Here is a 27,695-nt window from a genome sequence, read left to right as displayed (position 1 = left end):
TGTTTTGTCTAGGTTCCACAACGGGATGAAGACGTCTACCTGGATAATGAGCAGCTCATCAGCCTGGTCCAGGAGCGTGCGCCGTTGTGGGACAGCTGTGACCGGCTGTACAAGGACAATGTGGTGACCCGGCGGCTATGGAATGAGGTGGCCGCAGCGTTGATGGATGGCTGGGACAGCGCCACAGCATCCTCCAAAAAGGCGTTTAGTGAGTATTTCCCTGCTCTGCATTGTGCCGCAGTGACTGTTGTCCTTGACGGCACTGTTGGGTTTCGTGCTAGGTATATTCTAGCAGGAAACCCAACAGTGTCATCGGGCTCTACAGTGACTGCTTTGAGTATTGTATTGCTATATTGTGCCGCAGTGACTGTTGTCCTTGACGGCACTGTTGGGTTTTGTGCTAGGTATATTCTAGCAGGAAACCCAACAGTGTCATCGGGCTCTACAGTGACTGCTTTGAGTATTGTATTGCTATATTGTGCCGCAGTGACTGTTGTCCTTGACGGCACTGTTTTTTTTTTCCCAACAATGGACAAAGTCCGAACACGTTGGCGTTCGATCAAGGACCGCTTCAACAGTGATGTTCGTGCTGAGGGCCAGGTTCGCAGTGGATCTGCGTCAAGGACCAGAACTAGATACCGTCACTATCACGCGTTGCAGTTCCTAAGACCGGTCCTTGCCACGAGATCGTAAGTATTATAAATTTTGGGTTTTTATTTTTATTAATCTGTGTTTTTCTAATCCACAGCTGATGCTTCTTGTAAAGGCATGGTAGTAATGATTTTCCTTTCTTCCACAGCACCTGGAGCAGCACCCTGCAACCTGGCCCTGGAGCGGTCCTTCCTCGGACGTCCTCTGACCCGTCCCAGCCATCCGACAGCCAGGAAGCACCTTGCAGGTCAGCCACACACACAGCTGGTGACCAGGAAGCTGGGTCATCAGGTGTTCCCCTGTCCCAGGTCTCTGCCACTGGTTATGCGGGCACTACCCGCCAGCGGCAGAGGGCCTTGGACAGGAATGTCTTGCCCGAGTTTATGCATTTGAGCGAGGCCTTTAATTCCAGCCTCAAGTCGCTGTCCGACAGAGTTGAAAGCGGTTTTGCACTCATGGAACGTGGTTTTAACCACTTTGAACACCACTTCAATTCTGTAGAACAGCGCCTTGACCGTCTGGAGGCCGACCTCAACAGACCAGCACACCATTTTTTTAGTAAGATTGAAAAGGGCATGGCGGAACACCTTAGTCCTGAGCAACAGCTGAATGTGCTGCAGGCCTGCAACAATGCTTTCTTGCAGGCTATGCAGCATAATCGGTACGGTCAGCAGTCAGTGGTGTCATTTCCACCTGTGCCACCATTGACTCGCTTCACCTCACTACCGACTTGTGCTGCATACCACTGCACGGACACCTCTATTCAAAGCCAGGACACCCACCGTTACACCACCACAAGTCTGAGTGCAGCTGGTCACTTCACCGACACCACCATGGCAAGCGCTGCTCCTGTCTGGAGCACCACTGCCACTCCCATGCATGCGTGGAGCTCAGCCACCACTAGGCAAACATGGAACAGCCCTGCCGCTACAACAACATGTAGTAGCCCTGCCACCACCACTCCGCAAACCTGGACCATCACTGCCGCCACCAGTCCTCCTGCAAGGACGAGCACTGCCAACCAAGAGCAGCAGCAGCAGCCACCTCAGCAGCAGCCACCTCAGCAGCAGCCACCTCAGCAGCAGCAGCAGCAGCAGCCACCTCAGCAGCAGCAGCAGCCACCTCAGCAGCAGCAGCCACCTCAGCAGCAGCAGCCACCCCAGCAGACGGGGGACCTACACTCAATATTTGCCCCAAGTTCAAGGCGATATCAATCAAGGCGGGCATTGGGCCAAAGTCGGTCCAGGCACACAAGCCTACGGCGACATGCCATTACAATAAATGTGCCTGAACAGATTTCCTCTCCTCCAAGTGTTCCTAGTTTAATTCCCTTAACTGGACTACCTTCCCCCACAAGTTTTGTTGCCCCTTCCCCTCAAACACCGTCTTCAACTGCAAGTGTTGCATATTCCCTGCACACCCCCAAATTGAAACCATCTGCCCCCAAACGCCGGAAAAAATAATTTTTTGGTTTATTTTTGTGATTAAAAATAAATTTACATTTGTGGTTCACCATTACAAAGTTTCATTAATGTTGTTTGCGCCGCTCACACACACTGATGGGTAAATACATGTTAAAAACCAACCCAAGGCCTAGTATAGTCATATGTGAAATAACACGGACTAGTATAGTCATACCAAGGCCTAGTGTAATAACTCGAGTTTTACCAACTTGGATCTGGTTTCATGAAAAACAAACTGTTGAAACTTGTCTAGAAAATAAGTTTCTTTCTTAAAAAGTTTCACCAGTTTGTTTTTTGTGAAACAAGATGCTAGTTGGTAAAAATCGAGTTATTACAGTAGGCCTTGGTATGACTATACTAGGCCGTGGTATTTCACATATGACTATACTAGTAGGCCCAAGGCCTACTATATTCATATTTGAAATACCACGGTCTAGTATAGTCATTCCAAGGCCTAGTGTAATAACTCTAGTTTTACCAACTAGAATCTGGTTTCATGAAAAACAAACTGTTGAAACTTGTCAAGTTTCACCAGTTTGTTTTTCGTGAAACAAGCTCCTAGTTGGTAAAAATCGCGTTATTACAGTAGGCCTTGGTATGACTATACTAGGCCGTGGTATTTCACATATGACTATACTAGTAGGCCCAAGGCCTACTATACTCATATTTGAAATACCACGGCCTAGTATAGTCATTCCAAGGCCTAGTGTAATAACTCTAGTTTTACCAACTAGAATCTGGTTTCATGAAAAACAAACTGTTGAAACTTGTCAAGTTTCACCAGTTTGTTTTTCGTGAAACAAGCTCCTAGTTGGTAAAAATCGAGTTATTACAGTAGGCCTTGGTATGACTATACTAGGCCGTGGTATTTCACATATGACTATACTAGTAGGCCCAAGGCCTACTATACTCATATTTGAAATACCACGGCCAAGTATAGTCATTCCAAGGCCTAGTGTAATAACTCTAGAAACTTGTCTATTTCTACACTACAAGTTGGAATTGAGCTGATTACATTCATCCACTCAATGCTGACTTGTATTCCCCATTGACTTTCATTGGGGTTGGGTTTTGAGGGTTGGGTTTTGAAAAAATCACATACTTTTTTTTCAACTAGTTGGACAATTTTCTCTTGAAAAAAATTGGTTTCCTGATTCATGGCCTGCAGCTTTGCTCGTTCCAATATATTTCACGCAGACTAGCAATGCTGCATTTTAACTCATATGTGTATTTACCTGCCCAGGTGTGTGAACATCAAAAAATTCAGTTATACATGGGAAGTTTTTTATTTAATTTGAGCTTAAAAAATATAGTGCACTCAGTAATGGTATCAAATAAGGATTTTTATTACCATAAACAAACAAAAACATTACACCATTTCATCTTGCCAGTGCACCCGTCCTACATCAGAAATAAAGTAGGCCGCAAATTGGTCCCTCATTTGGCTAACTTCAACGGATGACCTGAGAGTGTGCTGAGTGAATTCAGGCAATGGGTTAGGAGCATCATCGTCCAGTTCAAAGGTCGGGTGCTCTTTAGCCATCACAAAGTTATGTAGAACCACACAGGCCTTCACCACCTCATCGACTGTTTCAAGTTTAAGATTAATGGCCGTGCCCAAAATTCGCCATCTGGAGACAAGAATCCCAAAAGCACACTCGACAGTTCTTCTGGCCCTTGTCAGCCTGTAATTAAATATTTTTTTGGTGTGGTCCAAGTCCCGGCTGGAGTAGGGTTTCAGTAAGTTTCCGCACATTTGAAAAGCCTCATCGCCAACCATTACAAAGGGCAGTGGCAGAGCTTCGGTGTGAGGAAGAGGCCGTGGCATAGGGAAATTAAATTGGTTGCCATACAACCTCCGGTTGTATATTATTTTAAAAAACTATAAAATAAAATATTAGTACATTCACGAAAACTAATTACCCAAGGTTTTGAATACTAAAATTAAAAAAAAACCCATCAGACCGCACCCCTTGGTTTTTAAATATTACATACCGTAATGTCACCAGTAGCCGTTCCTCAGGAGGAATCGCACGACGGAGCTGTGTGTCCTGTCTCCGGATGGATTGTTGGACACGAGCAAGCAAATCCCTGAAACTTTCTTGGGACATCCGGATATAATCTGTAAATTTCTCCGGGTTTGCCTGGAGCTCGCTGTAGAGGGTGTGGTATGCCCCACGGCTCTCCCGGCGTTCAACAATCGGATGTATCCACATACGCCGCCGCTGCCGTCTTCGCTGCCTCTCTCTCTTCCTTTGTTCATGGCAAGCAACTGCATACGCCTGAGCCATCGCGATGTCCAAATCCAAGTTGAAGTGAAAACTCTTCCAGCGCAGATCCATGGTCACGAGAAGAATCAAGCAAATGTGAAGAATACTGTAGACAGGGTCTATATATTAACATACCACACCCACAATGAAGTCCCATTGGTCTTGTGTAGTGTTGAGCATTCCGATACCGCAAGTATCGGGTATCGGCCGATACTTGCTGTATCGGAATTCCGATACCGACTTCCGATATTTTTTCAATATCGGAAGTCGGCATCGGAATCGGAAGTTCAAAGTTGATTGACAGCCTGACGTCATCATGATGCGCGGTGTGTGCGCATCATGATGCGCCGTCATTTCGGGCCTTCCGGGGGTCTCTGCCGGCCTGCCGGGGGGCTGTGCCGGCCTGCCGGGGGGCTGTGTGGACTGCCCGGGGTCTGTACCGGCCTGCCGGGGGGCTGTGCCGGCCTGCCGGTGGTCTGTGCACCCTGTGGGGGTCTGTACCGGCCTGCCGGGGGGCTGTGCCGGCCTGCCGGTGGTCTGTGCACCCTGTGGGGGTCTGTACCGGCCTGCCGGGGGGCTGTGCCGGCCTGCCGGGGGGCTGTGCTGATGTCCGGGGGTCTGTGCAAGCATCGTCCGATGGGACTACAAGTCCCATCTGGCGATGCCTGCTACCATGACAGTGATTGACACATTAGCCAATGATGGGACAGTAGTAGTCCCATCATCCGGCTAATGTGTTAAATGTTAAAAAAAAAAAAAATACTACATACATACTACATGCATGCTACATACATACTACATGCTACATACATACTACATACATACTACATACATACTACATACATACCACATATATACTACATACATACTACATACATACTACATATATACTACATGCATGCTACATACATACTACATGCTACATACATACTACATACATACTACATGCATGCTACATACATACTACATGCTACATACATACTACATATATACTACATGCATGCTACATACATACTACATGCTACATACATACTACATATATACTACATACATACTACATACATACTACATGCATGCTACATACATACTACATGCTACATACATACTACATATATACTACATGCATGCTACATACATACTACATGCTACATACATACTACATATATACTACATGCATGCTACATACATACTACATGCTACATACATACTACATATATACTACATACATACTACATACATACTACATGCATGCTACATACATACTACATGCTACATACATACTACATATATACTACATGCATGCTACATACATACTACATGCTACATACATACTACATATATACTACATGCATGCTACATACATACTACATGCTACATACATACTACATATATACTACATGCATGCTACATACATACTGCATGCTACATGCATGCTACATACATACTACATACATACTACATGCTACATACATACCACATATATACTACATACATACTACATACAATACATTCATACAATACATACATAGACATACAGTACATATAACATAGAGTAACATACTTACCAATACTTGTCACATTGTTCCCCGAAGCCATTGTCTTTTACGGAATAAATATTAACATAACAAACCACAAAAATACTCACCCACGATCCGAAGCAGTCCACGAGTGTGTCCCACGACGATCTTGGGTAGAGAACCGCAGCATCAGCTGTTGCTGCCGTTCTCTACAGGCTGCAGGAATCCAATGACGGAAGGTAGGTATCCTTCCGCACTGTATTCCTCCGCCACTTAAAAAAAAAAAAAGTCCCTAGTCTCACTTTATGCCATTGCTGCGTGGGAATTTCCCACACAGCAATGGCATAAAGTGAGACTAGGGACTTTTTTTTTTTTTTTTAAGTGGCGGAGGAATACAGTGCGGAAGGATACCTACCTTCCGTCATTGGATTCCTGCAGCCCGTAGAGAACGGCAGCAACAGCTGATGCTGCGGTTCTCTACCCAAGATCGTCGTGGGACACACTCGTGGACTGCTTCGGATCGTGGGTGAGTATTTTTGTGGTTTGTTATGTTAATATTTATTCCGTAAAAGACAATGGCTTCGGGGAACAATGTGACAAGTATTGGTAAGTATGTTACTCTATGTTATATGTACTGTATGTCTATGTATGTATTGTATGAATGTATTGTATGTAGTATGTATGTAGTATATATGTGGTATGTATGTAGCATGTAGTATGTATGTAGTATGTATGTAGCATGCATGTAGCATGCAGTATGTATGTAGCATGCATGTAGTATATATGTAGTATGTATGTAGCATGTAGTATGTATGTAGCATGCATGTAGTATATATGTAGTATGTATGTAGCATGTAGTATGTATGTAGCATATATGTAGTATGTATGTAGTATGTATGTAGCATGCATGTAGTATATATGTAGTATGTATGTAGCATATATGTAGTATGCATGTAGTATATATGTAGTATGCATGTTGCATGCATGTAGTATATATGTAGTATGTATGTTGCATGTAGTATGTATGTAGTATGTATGTTGCATGTAGTATATATGTAGTATGAATGTAGCATGTATGTAGTATGTATGTAGCATGCATGTAGCATGCAGTATGTATGTAGCATGCATGTAGTATATATGTAGTATGTATGTAGCATGTAGTATGTATGTAGTATGTATGTAGTATGTATGTAGCATGCATGTAGTATATATGTAGTATGTACAGTATGTAGCATGTAGTATGTATGTAGCATATATGTAGTATGTATGTAGTATGTATGTAGCATGCATGTAGTATATATGTAGTATGCATGTTGCATGCATGTAGTATATATGTAGTATGTATGTTGCATGTAGTATGTATGTAGTATGTATGTTGCATGTAGTATATATGTAGTATGAATGTAGCATGTATGTAGTATGTAGTATGAATGTAGCATGTATGTAGTATGCATGTTGTATGTATGTAGCATGGAATTTTTTTTTTTTTTTTTTACATTCAACACATTAGCCGGATGATGGGACTACTACTGTCCCATCATTGGCTAATGTGTCAATCACTGTCATGGTAGCAGGCATCGCCCGATGGGACTTGTAGTCCCATCGGACGATGCCTGCACAGACCCCCGAAGCCTGCACAGCCCCCCGGCAGGCCGGCACAGCCCCCCGGAGCCTGCACAGCCCCCCGGCAGGCCGGCACAGCCCCCCGGAGCCTGCACAGCCCCCCGGCAGGCCGGCACAGCCCCCCGGCAGGCCGGCACAGCCCACCGGAGCCTGCACAGCCCCCCTGGCAGGCCGGCACAGCCCCCCGGCAGGCCGGCACAGACCACCGGAGCCTGCACAGACCCCCCGGCAGGCTGGCACAGCCCCCCGAAAGGCCCGTACAGACCCCAGAGAGGCTGTACAAGGGAAAAACAGGATTTTTCTTATTCCGATACCGGAAGTCCCATAGACTTGAATGGGACTTCCGGTATCGGAATCGGCGATACCGATACTTTTTTTTAAGATCGGCCGATCCATTCCGATCCGATACTTTGAAGTATCGGACGGTATCGCTCAACTCTAGTCTTGTGTGTTGTTGAATGTTTTTTTTTTCTTTTTTGGGGGGTTTTTCAAAAATCTGTAAAAAAACGCAAACGCACAAAAAACGCATACAAACGCACAAAAACGCTGCGTTTTTTTCCTGCATGCGCATAAAAATGCTTGAAAAAAACGCAGCGTTTGTATGCATTTGTATGCGTTTTTTCAATGCGTTTTTTTGCGGGAAAAACGCGCTGCAAAAAAAAGCAAGTGTGAAACCAGCCTTAGTGATAGAAAGCAGAGGGTGGTTATAAATGGCATATTCTCTAACTGGGTCGCTGTGACCAGTGGGGTACCGCAGGGGTTGGTGTTGGGACTTTTTCTCTTCAACATATTTATTAACGATCTGGTAGAAGGTTTGCACAGTAAAATATCGATATTTGCAGATGATACAAAACTATGTAAAGCAGTCAATACAAGAGAAGATAGTATTCTGTTACTATGCTGGGCTGTATAATACAGCCAAGCATGGTATACAGCCCGCCATGGTATAATACAGCCCAGCATGGTATAATACAGCCCAGCATGGTATATAGCCCGCCAGAATGGTACTGTATAATACAGCCCAGCATGGTATAATACAGCCCAGCATGGTATATAGCACCCCAGAATGCAATAATAAAGCCCAGTATGGAAAAATACAGCCCAGCATGGTATATAGCCCCCCAACATGGTATAATACAGCGCAGCATGGTATATAGTCCCCCAGCACGGTATAATACAGCTCAGCATGGTATATAGCCCCCCAGCATGGTATAATACAGCCCAGCATGGTATATAGCCCCACCAGCATGGTATGATACAGCCCAGTATGGTATATAGCCCCCCCAGCATGGTATGATACAGCCCAGCATGGTATATAGACCCCCCCAGAATGGTATATAGCCCCCCAGCATGGTATAATACAGCCCAGCATGGTATATAGCCCCCCAGCATGGTATGATACAGCCCAGCATGGTATATAGCCCCCCAGAATGGTATAATACAGCCCAGCATGGTATATAGCCCCCCAGCATGGTGTAATACAGCCCAGCATGGTATATAGCCCCCCAGAATGGTGTAATAAAGCCCAGCATGGAATATAGCCCTCCCCAGAATGGTGAAATACAGGCTAGCATGGTATTATACAGCCCAGCACAGTATATAGCCCCCCGAGAATGGTATAATACAGCCAAGCATGGTATATGGCCCCCAAAAATGGTATAATACAACCCAGCACGGTAAATGCAGCCCAGCATGGTATATAGCCCCCAGAATGGTATAATACAGCCCAGCATGGTATATAGCCCCCACAGAATGGTATAATACAGTCCTGCATGGTATATAGCCCCCCCAGAATGGTATAATACAGCCCAGCACGGTATAATACAGCCCAGCATGGTGTATAGCCCCCCCCAGAATGGTATAATACAGTCCAGCATGGTATATAGCCCCCCAGAATGGTATAATTCGGCCCAGCATGGTATATCGCCCCCCAGCATGGTATAATACAGCCCAGCATGGTATATAGCCCCCCCAGCATGGTATAATACAGCCCAGCATGGTATATAGCCCCCCCACAATGGTGTAATACAGCCCAGCATGGAATATAGCCCCCCCAGAATGGTGTAATACAGGCCAGCATGGTATAATACAGCCCAGCATGGTATATAGCCCCACCAGCATGGTATGATACAGCCCAGCATGGTATATAGCCCCTCCACCATGGTATAATACAGCCCAGGATGGTATATAGCCCCACCAGTATGGTATGATACAGCCCAGCATGGTATATAGCCCCCCCAGCATGGTATAATACAGCCCAGCATGGTATATAGCCCCCCCAGCATGGTATGATACAGCCCAGCATGGTATATAGCCCCCCCAGAATGGTGTAATACAACCCAGCATGGTATATAGCCCCCCAGCATGGTGTAATACAGCCCAGCATGGTATATAGCCCCCCCAGAAAGGTGTAATAAAGCCCAGCATGGAATATAGCCCTCCCCTGAATGGTGAAATACAGGCTAGCATGGTATAATACAGCCCAGCATAGTATATAGCCCCCCGAGAATGGTATAATACAGCCAAGCATGGTATATAGCCCCCCAAAATGGTATAATACAGCCCAGCACGGTAAATACAGCCCAGCATGGTATATAGCCTCCCAGAATGGTATAATACAGCCCAGCATGGTATATAGCCCCCAACAGAATGGTATAATACAGTCCAGCATGGTATATAGCCCCCCCAGAATGGTATAATACAGCCCAGGACGGTATAATACAGCCCAGCATGGTGTATAGCCCCCCCCAGAATGGTATAATACAGTCCAGCATGGTATATAGCCCCCCAGAATGGTATAATTCAGCCCAGCATGGTATATCGCTCCCCCAGCAAGGTATAATACAGCCCAGCATGGTATGTAGCCCCCCCAGCATGGTATAATACAGCCCAGCACGGTATATAGCCCCCCCAGCATGGTATAATACAGCCCAGCATGGTATATACCCCCACCAGCATGGTATGATACAGCCCAGCATGGTATATAGCCCCTCCACCATGGTATAATACAGCCCAGGATGGTATATAGCCCCACCAGTATGGTATGATACAGCCCAGCATGGTATATAGCCCCCCCCAGCATAGTATAATACAGCCCAGCATGGTATACAGCCCACCCAGGATGGTATGATACAGCCCAGCATGGTATATAGCCCCCCCAGAATGGTGTAATACAGCCCAGCATGGTATATAGCCCCCCCAGCATGGTATAATACAGCCCAGCATGGTATATAGCCCCCCCACAATGGTGTAATACAGCCCAGCATGGAATATAGCCCCCCCAGAATGGTGTAATACAGGCCAGCATGGAATAATACAGCCCAGCATGGTATATAGTCCCCCAGAATGGTATAATACAGCCAATCATGGTATATAGCCCCCCAAAATGGTATAATACAGCCCAGCACGGTATAATACAGCCCAGCATGGTATATAGCCCCCCAGAATGGTATAATACAGCCCAGCATGGTATATAGGCCCCCAGAATGGTATAATTCGGCCCAGCATGGTATATCGCCCCCCAGCATGGTATAATACAGCCCAGCATGGTATATAGCCCCGCAGCATGGTATAATACAGCCCAGCATGGTATATAGCGCCCCCAGCATGGTATAATACAGCCCAGCATGGTATATAGCCCCCCCAGCATGGTATAATACAGCCCAGCATGGTATATAGCCCCCCCAGCATGGTATAATACAGCCCAGCATGGTATATAGCCCCAGCAGCATGGTATGATACAGCCCAGCATGGTATTTAGCCCCTCCAGCATGGTATAATACAGCCCAGCATGGTATATAGCCCCCCAGCATGGTATGATACAGCCCAGCATGGTATATAGCCCCTCCACCATGGTATAATACAGCCCAGGATGGTATATAGCCCCACCAGTATGGTATGATACAGCCCGGCATGGTATATAGCCCCCCCAGCATAGTATAATACAGCCCAGCATGGTATATAGCCCCCCCAGCATGGTATGATACAGCCCAGCATGGTATATAGCCTCCCAGAATGGTATAATACAGCCCAGCATGGTATATAGCCCCCAACAGAATGGTATAATACAGTCCAGCATGGTATATAGCCCCCCCAGAATGGTATATAGCCTCCCTGCATGGTATAATACAGCCCAGCATGGTATATAGCCCCCCCAGCATGGTATGATACAGCCCAGCATGGTATATAGCCACCCCAGAATGGTGTAATACAGCCCAGCATGGTATATAGCCCCCCAGCATGGTGTAATACAGCCCAGCATGGTATAATACAGCCCAGCATGGTATATAGCGCCCCCATTATGGTGTAATACAGCCCAGCATGGAATATAACCCCCCCAGAATGGTGTAATACAGGCCAGCATGGTATAATTCAGCCCAGCATGGTATATAGCCCCCCCCAGAATGGTATAATACAGCCCAGCATCGTATATAGCCCCCCCAGAATGGTATAATTCAGCCCAGCATGGTATATAGCCCCCCTAGAATGGTATAATACAGCCCAGCACGGTATAATACAGCCCAGCATGGTGTATAGCCCCTCTAGAATGGTATAATACAGCCCAGCATGGTGTATAGCCCCCCCCCAGCATAGTATAATACAGCCCAGCATGGTATATAGCCCCACCAGTATGGTATGATACAGCCCAGCATGGTATATAGCCCCCCCAGCATAGTATAATACAGCCCAGCATGGTATATAGCCCCCCCAGCATGGTATGATACAGCCCAGCATGGTATATAGCCCCCCCAGCATGGTATAATACAGCCCAGCATGGTATATAGCCCCCCCAGAATGGTATATAGCCTCCCTGCATGGTATAATACAGCCCAGCATGGTATATAGCCCCCCCAGCATGGTATGATACAGCCCAGCATGGTATATAGCCACCCCAGAATGGTGTAATACAGCCCAGCATGGTATATAGCCCCCCAGCATTGTGTATTACAGCCCAGCATGGTATAATACAGCCCAGCATGGTAAATAGCGCCCCCACAATGGTGTAATACAGCCCAGCATGGAATATAACCCCCCCCAGAATGGTGTAATACAGGCCAGCATGGTATAATTCAGCCCAGCATGGTATATAGCCCCCCCCAGAATGGTATAATACAGCCCAGCATCGTATATAGCCCCCCCAGAATGGTATAATTCAGCCCAGCATGGTATATAGCCCCCCCTAGAATGGTATAATACAGCCCAGCACGGTATAATACAGCCCAGCATGGTGTATAGCCCCTCTAGAATGGTATAATACAGCCTAGCATGGTGTATAGCCCCCCAGAATGGTATAATTCGGCCCAGCATGGTATATAGCCCCCCCAGCATGGTATAATACAGCCCAGCATGGTATATAGCCCCCCAGCATGGTATAATACAGCCCAGCATGGTATATAACCTCTCCAGCATGGTATAATACAGCCCAGCATGGTGTATAGCCCCACCAGCATGGTATGATACAGCCCAGCATGGTATATAGCCCTCCCCAGCATGGTATGATACAGCCCAGTATGGTATATAGCCCCCCAGAATGGTATATAGCTCCCCAGCATGGTATGATACAGCCCAGCATGGTATATAGCACCCCCAGAATGGTGTAATACAGCCCAGCATGGTATATAGCCCCCCCAGAATGGTGTAATACAGCCCAGCATGGTATATAGCCCCCCAGAATGGTATAATATGGCCCAGCATGGTATATAGCCCCCCCAGCATGGTATGATACAGGCCAGCATGGTATATAGTCCCCCCAGCATGGTATGATACAGGCCAGCATGGTATATAGTCCCCCCAGCATGGTATGATACAGTCAAGCATGGTATATAGTCCCCCCAGAGTGGCCCCACAGTCCAGTACTCACACTGATTTTAAAAAAAAACAACACTCCTCACCTTCTCCTCGTGCCTGCGCTGCAGGCTGCTCATGTCTCCTCCTGCTCTGTCTGGCACACAGTGAAAGCGCGATGACATCATCGCGCCCCCGCTATGTCAGAGGCAGAGTGGGGAATGATGGGAGAGGGAGCGTTAGCTGACACTCTCTCCTCCATCACTGCCACCTTCAGTGCAGCGACGGCGGGAGTCGGCGCTGGGGGCAGGCGGGCCCCCCTGCCTCACAGGGGCCCCATAGCTGGCTGTGTGATGTGCCACTGGTTGGGGGCCCCTGGTCTGCCTGCCCATAACGCCGGCCCTGGGTCCTAGAGAGAGAAGGAAATCAATCCATAACAGACATGCAAAAATCAAGAAGGTGCTTGAGCTAAACACGAAGACAGAGAGGGTAGACGGAAGGTTGAGAAACATCCGGTTGACTTAGTATAGGCGCAGTGTAAAAACAACTTTTTAAGGAGGAAAAAGCCTGCAGAGCAGCGTCCGACCATTCAGAAAAATCAGACCCCTTCCTAGTCATGTCAGTAAGGGGTTTCACCATTACCGAATAATTTTGAATAAACTTCCGGTAAAAGTTAGTGAAAAACAGAAAATGCTGTAAAGATGTGGCAACTAGCAGGTGCGCGGGATGCCACGGATCTCGGGGAGGCTGGGCCCGATGATGCCCGCGGGATGCCCGCGGAGAGATGCTGTCCAATGCATGGGAAGTGCCGGGCCTGAGGGCGTGCCGAGGGCCGCGTTCTGCAGTGAGTCTGGGAGCAGTCTCTGCTCTGGTCGTGCAGTATCGGTCAAGCGTCCTGACAGGTCGGGTGCCCACGCTCCTGAGTCCAATGTGCTGACTCACTGCCGCTCCTGCCACCTACGTGCAGACTCTCTTCCCGCCAAGTTTCCTTTGTTTTCATGTGCTCCTCGTCCTATAGTCATAGTGGTACAGGTGGTCCTCAAAGGCGGCATATATGATGATGTCGTTTAGGTAGATCAGGGTGGCCTCAAAGTTCAGGTCGCCCAAGCATCACTCCATTAAGTGTTGGAAGGTCCCCGGGGCATTGGCCAGGCTGAAGGGCATCCGATTGAAATCAAATAGGCCGATGGGCAAGATGAAAGCCATTTTCGCCCGGTCCTGTTCTGACATGGGTACCTGCCAATATCCACTGGCCAGGTCCAGGGTGGAAAAGTACTTTGCATTTCCTAAAGCGGACAAGGATTCTTCGATTCGAGGGAGGGGGTAGGAGTCCTTGACGGTACAGGCATTGAGCTTTCGATAGTCCACACAAAACCGCAACGCACCATTTTTTTTCTGTACCAGCATGATGGGAGCGGCCCAGGGGCTTTGACTTTGCCAGATGACCCCCTTTTGCAGCATTTGGCCCAGTAAGTTCTTCACCTCCTGATACAGTTGCGGGGGAATCTGCCTGTAGTGCTCTCTGATGGGGGCCGTCCCTTCAGTGGGGATTCCGTGAGTAATGGCTGTGGTGCAGCCAAAGTCATCTTCGTGGCGAGCGAACACTTCCTTACATTGGCCTAGAAGAGCCTCCACTTGTTGTACCCGGGATTGTCCTAGGCAAGAGAGCTCTGCCCGCATTTGTTCCAAGATGGCTCACCTTCTTGTTCAGGTCGGAGCCCTGAGGCCTGAGTTAAGTTTGCAGTCACTGCCCAGGGTTCCCCTGGGCATATTCCTAGCTGCAGCGTCGAGGGTGGTGGCACCACCTCCAGCGGCTTCACCAATTTGGCCATCTCGCAGCGGGGTCTCACGATGATATCTCGGTCGTCCAGATTGACACAGCGTAGGAGTACTGTCCCCTGCCTCATGGTGGCCAGGACTCCTGGACTTGCGCCCCTCGCACCAAATGTTGGAAGACCCTCCCTTGGGGGGTCTGGGTGCTCCATTGTTTCAAAGTCTCTTGGGCAGGTTCGCTGAGAAGGAGGCTGCCAAAGTCCTTTTGCACGTTCAGCCCAGGGTGACGGCGTATCCGCCGCCCGCCTCCTTTTGGGTCAGGACCACTCCTCGGTGCCCCAGCTCTTTGCCACACATACAGATCTGCATCCATGCTACCCCAGCGACAGGGATCGGTAACTGGTTGGCGACCAGCAACTTGATGACGGGTCTCCACTGGGGCCTTGTGGCCTCGGTGATGTGCCGTTGATAGTAGGCCTTGGGCATGGTTGTAACTTGCGACCCCATGTCCACCAGACAGTGCACAGCATGGCCCTCAAACTCCTCCCAGATTACCGGGCACTTTGCCACTAGATCTACGAGACTTCCACCACTCCTTTTCGTGGGTTCTGACTCCAAGAGGTGTCCCCCCAGCTCGGAGCTCTTTAGTTTAACAGCTGGCGGGTTCCTCCCATGCAGTGGGCACTCTCGGGTGAAGTTTCCTAGCTCTCCGCAGTCAGAGCAGGTGGAGGATCGTGGGAACTGGCTGAGGCAAGGGCCGCAATGGACTATTACTTCTTTACTCGGCTCTAGCCGGCCCCATTTTTCCTTTCAATGGTTGTATACAGTTCCTGCAACACATTCATATATTGAGTCACCGTCTCCCCCTCTTTCTGCATGCGACTGACCAACCGGGTCCTCAGTTCCCCTACGTCAGTGGGGTCCCCATGGGTTTCCTCCAGAATCTGCAACACCCTGGCAAAGGTGTTCCGTTGCCCGGGGGTCGTAACATTACTGAGTCCCGGGCTTCCCCGTCCAATGCCATAATAGCCACTTCGGCCTCCAAGTCAGGGTCATCAGGTGCATCCTCATCAACCCCCGCGTCCGCTCTGTCCAGATCCAGAGCATGGTGTGGCTGCCCATAAACTTTGGCAAGTTATTTAACATAGCCCCCAATGATATGCTAGACCGTGGGCCACTCCCGGCCCCTTGGTCTGCTGCCTCCACACTGGTAGGCTGCATCCTGCTGACTACGCCAAAATGTGGTAACTTGCAGGTACGCGGGATGCAGCGACGAGCAGGAGGCAGAGCAAGGGTTAAACTCAAGTTTTATATGAATATATAAGGTAAAGCTGACAACGAATTCTCCACACAGGGAGGCAAAATACAAATACACAATCTCCACATGGGATATCTAACACAGGGTGGGAGGTGACCGTTATGCGGCCATGGGTACTGAGGTATGAACAATGGAAAGTCACGTCCTGCAGAGTTGGTGTATGGGAACTGTTCCAGTGGTACTGTAGTCGTCGTGTCCAGCTGAGAAAGCATTGCCAGAGGGTCTGGAAGTCCTTCCGCTCAGGTGGTGCAGGGCGTATGCAGGTCCCGTGTAGCTCTCCTGGGGTCGAAGCCTCTGGGAGGAAGAGCAGAGCGGAGGAGCCCACGATTCTCAGAGTGGAAGCCGCAGCCGTGGTCAGGAGCGGCACTGCTGAGGCCGCGGATCCCAGGGAAGGAGCCGCAGCCGCAGTGTGGGGCGGCACGGGTGAGCCCGTGGATCCCGAGGAAGGAGCTGCAGCCGCAGTGAGGAGCAGCACAGGTGAGCCCGCGGTTCCCAGGGAGGCTGGGCCCAGTGACGGCAGGCAGCATGCCCATGGGGAGGTGCTGTCTAATGCATGGGAAGTGCCGGGCCTGAGGGCGCGCCGAGGGCCGCGTTCTGCAGTGGGTCTGGGAGCGGTCTCTACTCTGGTCGTGCAGTATCAGTCGAGCGTCCTAACAGGTCGAGTGCCCACACTCCTCTGTCCAATGTGCTGACTCACTGCCAAAGGGGGAGGCCTGCTTTGGTCCTCCCACCTACGTGCAGAGTCTCTTCCCGCCAAGTTTCCCTTGTTTTCATGTGCTCCTCATCATATAGTCATAGATGACCCGCCTGGTCACCAGCCATCCTTGGCCTGAAATCGTGCCCCCCCGGGAACACGGGTGACAGCCCTCCTAGTTCCGGCCCAGACACACCGTTGGTCTTCTTTCCTGGACCCACTCCCCTACAATGACTTCAGATTGTCGGGATGGTCCCAGTCGAGTACAGCCGTAACCTTTACTTTGTTATCTTTTAATATCTAAAGCACCGGTCTCACATGCCCCCGATGTGTCTTCAAATCAGGTGAACAAATCAAAATATCATCCAGATAGACCACCACAAACCTGCCCACCAAATGATTGAAAATTTCATTAATGAAATGTTGGAACACCGCTGGTGCATTGGTCAGACCAAAAGGCATTACCAGACTATCGAAACATCCGTCAGGAGTATTGAGCCCCGTTTTCCATTCATCCCCGTCCCTGATTCTTATCAGGTTATAGGCCCCCCTTAAATCCAACTTGGAGAAAACCTTAGCTCCCACCACCTGCTTGAATAAATCTGGAAGAGATTATGGATCTCGGATAGTAATTAGAGTCAATTCCCGGAAATCTAAACAGGGATGGAGGCCGCTATCTTTCCTTTTCATGAAAAAGAACCCTGCCAACATGGGCGAAGATGAAGGTCTGATATGTCCCTTCTCAAGACTTGGATAGTTTAGCAGCAGAACATGGAGGTAACTATTCTCCCTAGAGGGAGAAGGATATCGCTTCATAACAGAGATGCAAAAATCAAGAAGGTGCTTGAGCTAAACACGAAGACCTTCTACAGCCGGATCCAGGATGACTGTCTGCCACACCTGACACACCCATAACAACATTACAGCAAGTGTAATGGGCAAGTGTAGGGCAGCACAGTGGCTCAGTGGTTAGCGTTGTAGCGCTGGAGTCTTGGGTTCGAATCCCACCAAGGATAACATCTGCAAGGAGTTTGTATGTTCTCCCCGTGTTTGCGTGGGTTTCCTCCGGGCACTCCGGTTTCCTCCCACACTCCAAAGACATACTGATAGGGAATATAGATTGTGAGCCCCATCGGGGACAGTGATGAAAATGTGTGTAAACTGTAAAGCGCTGCGGAATATGTTAGCACTATATAAAAATAAAGATTATTATTATTATTATTATTATTATTATTATTAAATGTGCATCCTCGTGATTCCTGCTGGAATAGTCAGAGCCCAATAATAATAATAATCATTTTATTTCTATTGCGCCAACATATTCCGCAGCACTTTATATTATAGAGGGGACTTCTACAGACAATAGACATTACAGCATAGCATAGCAATAAACGTAATAGATCAAAACAGATACCAATAAGAATGAGGGTCCTGCTCGGAAGCTTACAATCTACAGTATAAGGTAAAAGGGGAGACATGAAAGGTGGATGGTATCAATAGCTTTTAGGCTGGGTTCATACGTAGCTGAATTCTCGCAGAAGTTACCGCGAGAATTCCGGAATTCCTTTCCACGGGAAAATTGCATTTTAAATTCCCGCGATTTTCCCACGGAAAAACTAGCGATTCGCAAACGTAATTAGCTTGCAAAATGCTAGCATTTACCAAGCGATCTGTAGCATCGTTTGGAGAACTGATTGACAGGTTGGTCACACTCATCAAATATAGTGTTTGACTAGTGTGACCAACTTTTTACTATTGAGGATCCCTGTATTTTGTGCGCTGCTCTCTCTGGCTCTGAGTATCCTCAGAGGAGTGAGAGGGACCCGATGCTGCATGACACTGGACCCCTCTCACTCCCGCCCGTAATCTTGACTGAATGGTCCCATAACATCTGCATGGTCTGCAGCTATGGGCAGTACGCACCTGCCTTCAAGGGCCCTCCTCCACCTCTGGGGCCCCAATGCAGTTGTCCCTGCCTCAGCTGCTGAAAAACCTCACAATAATTCTCAACTCTTGCAGAATCTCCCTCATAATATCCCTCAGCTGCTGCAGAGCATCAAAATACACCTCAGTGGCTATCGTAGCATTAAATTAATAGAACAACTTTTATTTGCACATTAAACCATTACATGTCATCTGCAGAGAGCAGAGACGCCATGTGATGCATGAGGCTTTCAATGTTATTTTGCCACATGATAAGAAACCTGATAGCTGATTCCTACAGCATGACCCCTGGGCAGCAGGAGTCAGACATTGGCTCCATTATTGCAGTCATGTAGGCTTTACTCTGATGCTGCTGTAGCGGTCACTGAATGACACCACCGAGCAAGACTCAAATACAGTAAAGTAGACTGGGAGGCTGAAACAAAATACCGGCTTTATTGAAAACCAGAAGATTATATGCCAGAAAATAAGACTGACAGTTATTGTAATGAAAACAGATACAAGGAGAAATAGGTGGAGACAGTCACACAAGCTGTGCTCCAGCTATGGCAATGCAAAGTTCAACAAACAGTATAAACAAGTTCCAAAGAACTACTTTCTTCTAACTTACTTCCTGGCTTCTGATGATCGGCAGCGTTGCTACAGTGTCCTAGCTAAATAAATCTGCTCTACACCCTAACACAGATAAACAACGGTGTCTCACTCACAGTTCTGCAGATTTAGACGAAAGTCTGGTAGCTGCTACTTAGAATCATAGAATCATAGAATCGTAGAGTTGGAAGGGACCTCCTGGGCCATCTGGTCCAACCCCCTGCTCAAAGCAGGATTCGCTAAATCATCCCAGTCAGATGTCTGTCCAGCCTCTGTTTGAAGACTTCCATTGAAGGAGAACTCACCACTTCTCGTGGCAGCCTGTTCCACTCATTGATCACTCTAACTGTCAAAAAGTTTTTTCTAATATCTAATCTGTGTCTCCTCCCATTCAGTTTCATCCCATTGCTTCTAGTCTTTCCTTGTGCAAATGAGAATAAAGTTGATCCTTCTACAATGTGACAGCCCTTTAGATATTTGTAGACAGCTATTAAGTCTCCTCTCAGTCTTCTCTTTTGCAAACTAAACATTCCCAAATCCTGCAACCTTTCCTCATAAGACAGGGTTTGCAGACCGGTCACCATTCTGGTCGCTCTTTTCTGAACTTGCTCCAGTTTGTTGATGTCTTTTTTAAAATGTGGTGCCCAAAACTGGACACAATATTCCAGATGAGGTCTGACCAAAGAGGAGTAGAGGGAAATAATGACTTCACGTGATCTAGACTGTATGCTTCTGTTAATACATCCTAGAATTGCATTTGCCTTTTTTGCTGCTGCATCACACTGTTGACTCATATTCAGTCTGTGATCTATTAGTATACCCAAGTCTTTTTCACATGTGCTGTCACTTAGCCCTATTCCTCCCATTCTATATATGCTTTTTTCATTTTTATTGCCCAGATGTAGTACTTTGCATTTCTCCCTGTTAAAAACCATTCTGTTAGTTGCTGCCCACTTCTCCAGTTTATTTAAATCTTTTTGAATCCTCTCTCTCTCTTCTCTAGTATTAGCTATCCCTCCTAGCTTTGTGTCATCAGCAAATTTAATCAGTTTACCCTCAATTCCTTCATCTAAATCATTGATAAAGATGTTGAACAATACAGGGCCCAGGACAGAGCCCTGTGGTACCCCACTTGAGACATTCTTCCAACTGGATGTGCAGCCATTTACGACCACTCTTTGGGTCCGATCACTAAGCCAGTTATGAATCCACCTAACAGTTGCCTTGTCCATTCCATACTTAGTCATTTTTTCAATAAGTATTGTATGAGAGACTTTGTCAAATGCTTTGCTGAAGTCAAGATATACTATATCTACAGCATTTCCTTGATCCACCCAATCAGTGATACCGTCATAGAAGGAAATTAAGTTAGTCTGACATGACTTATTAGTTACAAACCCATGCTGACTCTGTTTAATCACTTCATTCTTATCCAGGTATTGACATACATGTTGTTTAATAATTTGTTCAAAGATCTTTCCTGGTATAGAAGTCAGACTCACCGGCCTATAGTTGCCTGGGTCCACCTTCTTCCCCTTTTTGAAGATAGGAACAACATTTGCTCTTCTCCAGTCTTCTGGCACTGGTCCTGATGTAGATGAGTCGAGTTTGTTGTGTTGAGCTTTTTCTTCAGGTTAATTGATCCCTCTTCTTCCGGATCCTGGCAAGTCTCGTTCCAACTTCAATGTTGAGAGATTGCTGGTACTACACTGTTCTTTTCTCTCTCAGGCTACAGGTACCTCAGGGGAGCTACCTGGCTGTTCGATGCCACTATTTCCTTCTGACATGGCCCTGGTGATCGATCCTGAAGTAACCAGGCACTATCTTCTCCTTTGAAGCTGTCAGTTCATTTATCAGTCTCTCATTGTTAGGACACAAAAAAATAGTCCTATCTCTCACAGACATAATGCTTTCTTCTCTGCTTCCTGACCCAACACCCTTCCAAATTCTTGTCCAAAACCAACACACAACAAGCTGCAGGGGGAGATAGGACTAGTCAAAATGCCCACAAATCAGAGCAGAGCATTGTCTCTTAAAGTCACTGAGTCATTCAATTCTTAGCAAGGGTTGACCAGCTACACTGCCACGTTTCAGAGAAAACATACAAGAAATGACTGGGGACAATGTAACCAGGATTACTAGCTCAAGAGGCCAATCCCCAGCAGCCTTTCCCTGTTAAGCTCTCCTGGACTGACAGGAGACCCCTGTGCCTGTATTTCTGAAGGTTGACATGGACATGCTGGATTCTAAGTAATATATGCTTGCCACTTTGAATGGTCATTACGTGATGGCTCACATGCAATTTGCAGACTTGTGATCATGTGACAACTGACATCTTTTCCTGTTTCTCTCAACTGAAAAATAGAACAATGAGAGAAGCAGGAAAAGATATTAGTCAGCACGTAATCACAAGCCCGCAAATCGCATGTGTGCTATCACGTGATGACTGCTTAATCTGACAAGCAGAGTGAATTCCTAACAGAGCGCATATTACACACCTTTTAGATTTGGCATGTCAATATCAACTTGCAGAATTACAAACACGTATATAATACACACATATATACTGCATTACTACGTATATTACACATAGTATCAATCTCAGGGTAACCCCTTTTTGTTTCGGTTCCAGTTGGAACTTGCAGCTGTCTGGTGCCCCCTTACCTTCAAGTCAGTCAGGGAATTGCACCTAGGATAAATAGTCGCCGGAAAGGCTGCCTTGTCATGTACTGTTTATCGGGCACTCTGCAGTGAGGGTGGTATGTATAGGGGGTTTTACACTAAGCGATATTGCTAGCAATATCGCTAAAACGTCACTGGTTTTGTGACGTTATAGCGATATTGCTAGCGATATCGCTATGTGTGATACTTACCAGCGACCGGCTCCCCCGCTGCTCATCGCTGATCGCGCGAGAATGTCCGGCTCCATTTCTCGTCGGGCGCTTCCTGCTGAGACTTCCTGCTGTGACGACGAGCGACGCGTGGAGGCGGGCGGGAGGACGCCAGGATCGCTGTGTGTGAAAGGTGAGTATCGTGCGCTGCATCGCTGTGAGATCTTTCTGTATGAAAGCTCACTAGCGATCATTTAGCGATGGACCAGCGATCCTGACCGGGTCGGATCGCTGGTTGGATCGCTGGTGCATCGCTAAATGTAAAAGGGCCTTATATCACCAGTCCCAGGCCAGGAATACACACATAAACCTCCGATCCATCCCTGCCAGGGTTCCCCAATAACACCAGGATGCTACGCTGCCACCAGTTCCTCGTTGGATACAAGCAAGATGCATTGCCAAAGCCTATATCGGGTCAGAAACCTACCCAAGGTAGCGGGATTTTGCGCGGAGTACTTGTCGGTTCGATAATAGGGCAAAAAGAACAAAACTAGTAAATTTATAAATTTACTCCAGAAAATATTGGCAATGTTTACAAAAATACAAAAGATATTACAAAAAGGAGACAAAATACAATATGTACAACAGGCAGAAAATAAAAGGGATGAACATATGAAACTTACTGTATTTCAGCCACAGTATGAAACTTACTCTATTTCAGTCACAGGTATGACGTGTTGATAAAGGGGAGATACTTCCAAAGAAATGGTTCTGCAGCACAGCAGGGTGTTCTTGGCTGTCTCTCTGGCATCTGAACACTTCCCAAAATGTGCGTTTCTGTTTTATGCTTTGCCCGCAAACCTAGAAACTCCTCCCTTGCTGACCTCACAGTGGGCTGTGTTCAAGGAGGTACACCTCTTTTGAAAAAAATTTTCAAAAACTCCTTTTTCCATACCTTTGGCTGGGAAGCTCACAGGGCGACGCTTATGGGCATTATATTTTCCCCTGCGAATTTACCATTCTTTAGACCAAACATGGCATGTCTGCATGTTACTGGGGGCAGAAACTCATTTCCCTGATTTCTGATAGCCCTAAAGTCCACACAACATGGCCATACGTAGCCCTACGTGCCAAGCTCCTGGGAATCCAATTTTCACATTTCAAGGATTACTGGGAGTTATTAAATTTGACTTTGAGTAGTCTGGGATAAGAACAAAGAAATTTGCGTTAGGAAACTTCATTTCTTGCTAGAGCTGGCAGACCATGATTTCACATTACACAAACACCATTTACCTGAAGAGAGGGGGTGAGTGGAAATTCTAAAGGTGAGAGGGAGGGAGAAAAAGTAGAATTTCACAGAGGGAAAAGGAAAGGGGGGTTGCAGCCATGTGAGATGCATGTGAAGCTTAGTCTTACATAAACCAATGGGGGGGAGGAGTAGCTGGCAGCGCTGTATGTGTACCTAGGACAATAGGAAATAATTCCTAGTTTCCTGACAATATATACTGTATATATATATATATATATATATATATGTATTCCAGCCCTTGATGATTTTGTCAGTTTGCCCACCGACAAAGACATGAACAGTCTATAATTTAAAAGGTAGGTTACTTTTAACAGAGAGATAGAATATCAAAAATAAAATCCCGAAAATCACACTGTCTATATTATATATATTTTCTTTGCATTTTGCAATGAGAAATAAGTATTTGATCCCTTACCAACCATTAAGAGTTCTGGCACCTACAGACCCGTTAAGGGCCTGTCACACTAAGCGACATCTCTAGCAATATCGCTATAACTTGTGACGTTATAGCGATATTGCTAGCGTTATCGCTGTGTGTGATACTTACCTCCGACCGGCTCCCCCGCTGCTTATCGCTGATCGTCGAGAACGTAAAGGACTGTTTCTCGTCGTCTTCTTCCTGCGGTGCTTCCTGTGGAGAGACGAGCGACGAGCGTGGAGCCGGGCGGGAGGACACAGGATCGCCTAGTGTGACATGTAAGTAGCTACCCCCGTCCCCAGCGATGTCGCTGGTGAGATCTGCCTGTGTGGCAGCTCACTAGCGACCACTTAGCGATGCACCAGCGATCCTGACAGCGTCATATCGCTGGTTGGGATCGCTGGTGCATCGCTAAGTGTGACAGTACCTTTAGACTCTTCTAATCAACTCACTACCTGCATTAAAGACAGCTGTCTTATTAGTCACCTTTATAGAAGACTCCTGTCCACAGACTCAATTAATCAGTCAGACTTTTAACTTCTACAATATGGGATAGAACAAAGAGCTAGGGACAAGATCAAAGACCTGCACAAAGCTGGAATGGGCTACAAAACCATAACTAAGACGCTGGGTGAGAAGGAGACAACTGTTGGTACAATTGTAAGAAAATGGAAGAAATACAAAATGATTGTCAATAGACATCGATCTTGGACACCATGCAAAATCTCACCTCGTAGGGTATCTTTGATCATGAGGAAGGTGAGAGATCAGCCTAAAACTGCATGGAGAGAACTTGTTAAGATCTCAAGGCAGTTGGAACCACAGTCACCAAGAAAACCATTACGCCATAAAGGTTTAAAATCCTGCAGTGCACGCAAGGTCCTCTTGCTCAAGAAGGCACATGGGCAAGTCCGTCTGAAGTTTGCCAATGAACACCTGGATGATTCTGTGAGAGATTGGGAGAAGATGCTGCAGTCAGATGAGACAAAAATTGAGCTTTTTGGCATTAACTCAACTCACCTTGTTTGGGGGAAGAAAACTGCCGATGACCCAAAGAGCACCGTCCCCACTGTCAAGAATGCAGGTGGAAATATTATGTTTTGGAGGTGTTTCTCTGCTAAGGGCACAGGACTACTTCACCGCATCAATGGGAGGAAGAATGGATGCATGTACCGCAAAATCCTGAGTGACAAACTTCTTACCTCCGCCAGGACATTAAAAATGGGTCATGGCTGGGTCTTCTAGCAAGACAATGACCCAAAACATATAGACAGAGCAACAAAGGAGTGGCTCAAAAAAAAAGCATATTAAGGTCATGGAGTGGCCTAGCCAGTCTCCAGACCTTAATCCCATAGAAAACTTATGGAAGGAGTTGAAGCCAAGCGACAGCCTCAAAATCTTAATGATTTAGAGATGATCTGCAAAGAGAAGTGGACCAATATTCCTCCTGACATGTGCGCAAACCTCATCATCAACTACAAAAAATGTCTGACTGCTGTGCTTGCCAACAAGGGTTCTGCCACCAAGTATTAAGTCTTGTTTGCCAGAGGGATCAAATACTTATTTCTCACTGCAAAACGCAAATAAATTTATATAATTTAGACAGAAAAATATTTAGAACTGAGAGTCCTCAGTGGTTGATACCTTTTAATGGCTAACTGAAAAGATGGTAGCAAAATGCAAGCTTTTGAGACTACTCGGGTCTCTTCATCAGCAGGCAGGGGTCCTGTCATTTCAAATTGCCAGTCAGTTCATTTATATCTTTCACTTGATTATTGTGGTGCATGACTTTGGCTTTTTATACTATTGGCACTATTTTAGCACTTTCTTTTACTATATCCATTGAGCCTTTGCTGCACCATTATATGGTAGGACTATTATGTATTGTGGTTAATTCATATATCGCCAGGCACAATTTAGCCTTAATTCTTTATGGCGATCTATATATTGCAGTATACCACTTTTACTATTTTTCGAACTCATTATTCAATTTGAAGCAGTTTGTAGAATTTATGTACTGGGGTTTCACATTTTATTGTGGATTCCCCTTTGCTCCTGCTTCGGCAGATTTTATTCTGTTATTTTTATTAATTATGTATTCTAATTGAAATAACAATTATTTTTGGTATAAAATACTCTTTTCCCTCTTTGTCCTATATTGACTTATGGGGGTTTGTTTGTATTATCTGATTTATATTGAGTTATCTACCTTTAGTAAACTGATTGTAGTGTTATATGCTCTCAGATGAAGCAGTAAAAATATGAAGACAGATTCCCTTTAACAAGCATCATCTGTTCAGTTTCATAAGAAGGTTTTATTATCGCCATTCCTTTCTGCTGATTTACAACTAATCATATATCCTTAGGTTATTGCATTTTTATAAAATGTATGGTCGACTCGTCACATTTAGGTATTTGTCAATTTCTAGAGGAAAATGTTACCATGATCTATGACCAAGGGTATGACCACAGGTTTTCCTTCCCTTGCTGTGGGTAATAGCTGGCTGCTGTTCGTGAACATGTTTCACTTTTGTGCTTACATACAGAGGTTTCTTTCCTTGCCGTATGATATATCATTGAAAGACGCATGTTTTAATTTCACTTGTGGTAAGCATGTCCTTCAGACTGCTCACTTAAGTAATTACTTCCACTTGCCACTTTCATTAGAATTGCCACTTTACTTTTCACATTTACAATGGTTGTGGCAGTAGGCTTCTTACAGTCTGATTTTTTCCACAGTTCTGGCATTTAGCATTACTGTCCCCTTTTTTTTTTTGCTTTTCTTGGACCAGTACTCCTATTTTGCCTATTTTTGCTCTCAGTTCACATTCTGATCTATTCATCTGGAGTTGGTGCTGTGTCGCGGCCATTGTTGATGTGGTGTGCCTGTAGGGTGCTGTGGCCTGGAGTCATGTTGACTCTTGCAGCATAGGTGCTGTAAGGCACCAGGTCGCTCACTCTGCTGGTGCACTCTCACTGTGATGGTGGTTTGCACACAGCACCGCACCTTTTACTCTAGGGACCTACTGAGTGGTTGACCCTGTCGTGGCAGTCTGATCAGAATGTTAAACTAAGAACCTCATATTCAGTTTTGCACATTTTTGCCTAGCAGCATAAGATCATTGTATGATTTTTGGATGTGCATTCCATGTCAGTTTTCTAAAGTTCTGCCATAATTTACAGTACTTCCATTTTATTTTATGGCACACGTTATTGTTTTTTTGTGACATGTATCATGCCTGCACATAAATGCATATAACCAACTTGATTATGCCTTTTGTAACATCATTTAATTTAGTGTCTTCTGATAGTTTAACCAACAGCGCCATATGTTGACATGTTTTCTCATTGCGACCTGTTTATTTATGACTGTTTCCTGTGCAGTCTAACTTTTACTCCTTAGTAGTGTTGAGCATTCCGATACCGCAAGTATCGGGTATCGGCCGATACTTGCTGTATCGGAATTCCGATACCGACTTCCGATATTTTTTCAATATCGGAATTCGGCA

At 46.3% G+C, this 27,695-nt stretch overlaps 2 protein-coding genes across 2 annotated transcripts in view; one reads left to right on the top strand and one right to left on the bottom strand.

Annotated features, from left to right (window-relative positions):
• Window positions 1-27,695, bottom strand: part of TAGAP (T cell activation RhoGTPase activating protein) — a 217,662-nt gene that overhangs the window by 33,021 nt on the left and 156,946 nt on the right. The window lies entirely within an intron of this gene.
• On the top strand, window positions 276-14,366 carry LOC141089590 (uncharacterized). The gene is made up of 3 exons (XM_073576104.1): window positions 276-689; window positions 800-1,765; window positions 14,327-14,366. The coding sequence occupies exons 1-3, from the start codon at window positions 529-531 to the stop codon at window positions 14,364-14,366; spliced, it is 1,167 nt and encodes a 388-aa protein (XP_073432205.1). The 5' UTR covers window positions 276-528.

Source organism: Dendrobates tinctorius, unplaced genomic scaffold, assembly GCF_039654945.1.
Source record: "Dendrobates tinctorius isolate UK_male_01 unplaced genomic scaffold, ASM3965494v1 ptg000046l, whole genome shotgun sequence".
NCBI classification, from domain to species: domain Eukaryota; kingdom Metazoa; phylum Chordata; class Amphibia; order Anura; family Dendrobatidae; genus Dendrobates; species Dendrobates tinctorius.
The sequence above is the reverse complement of the archived record's forward strand: the minus strand, read 5'-3'. Positions and strand labels throughout refer to the sequence as shown.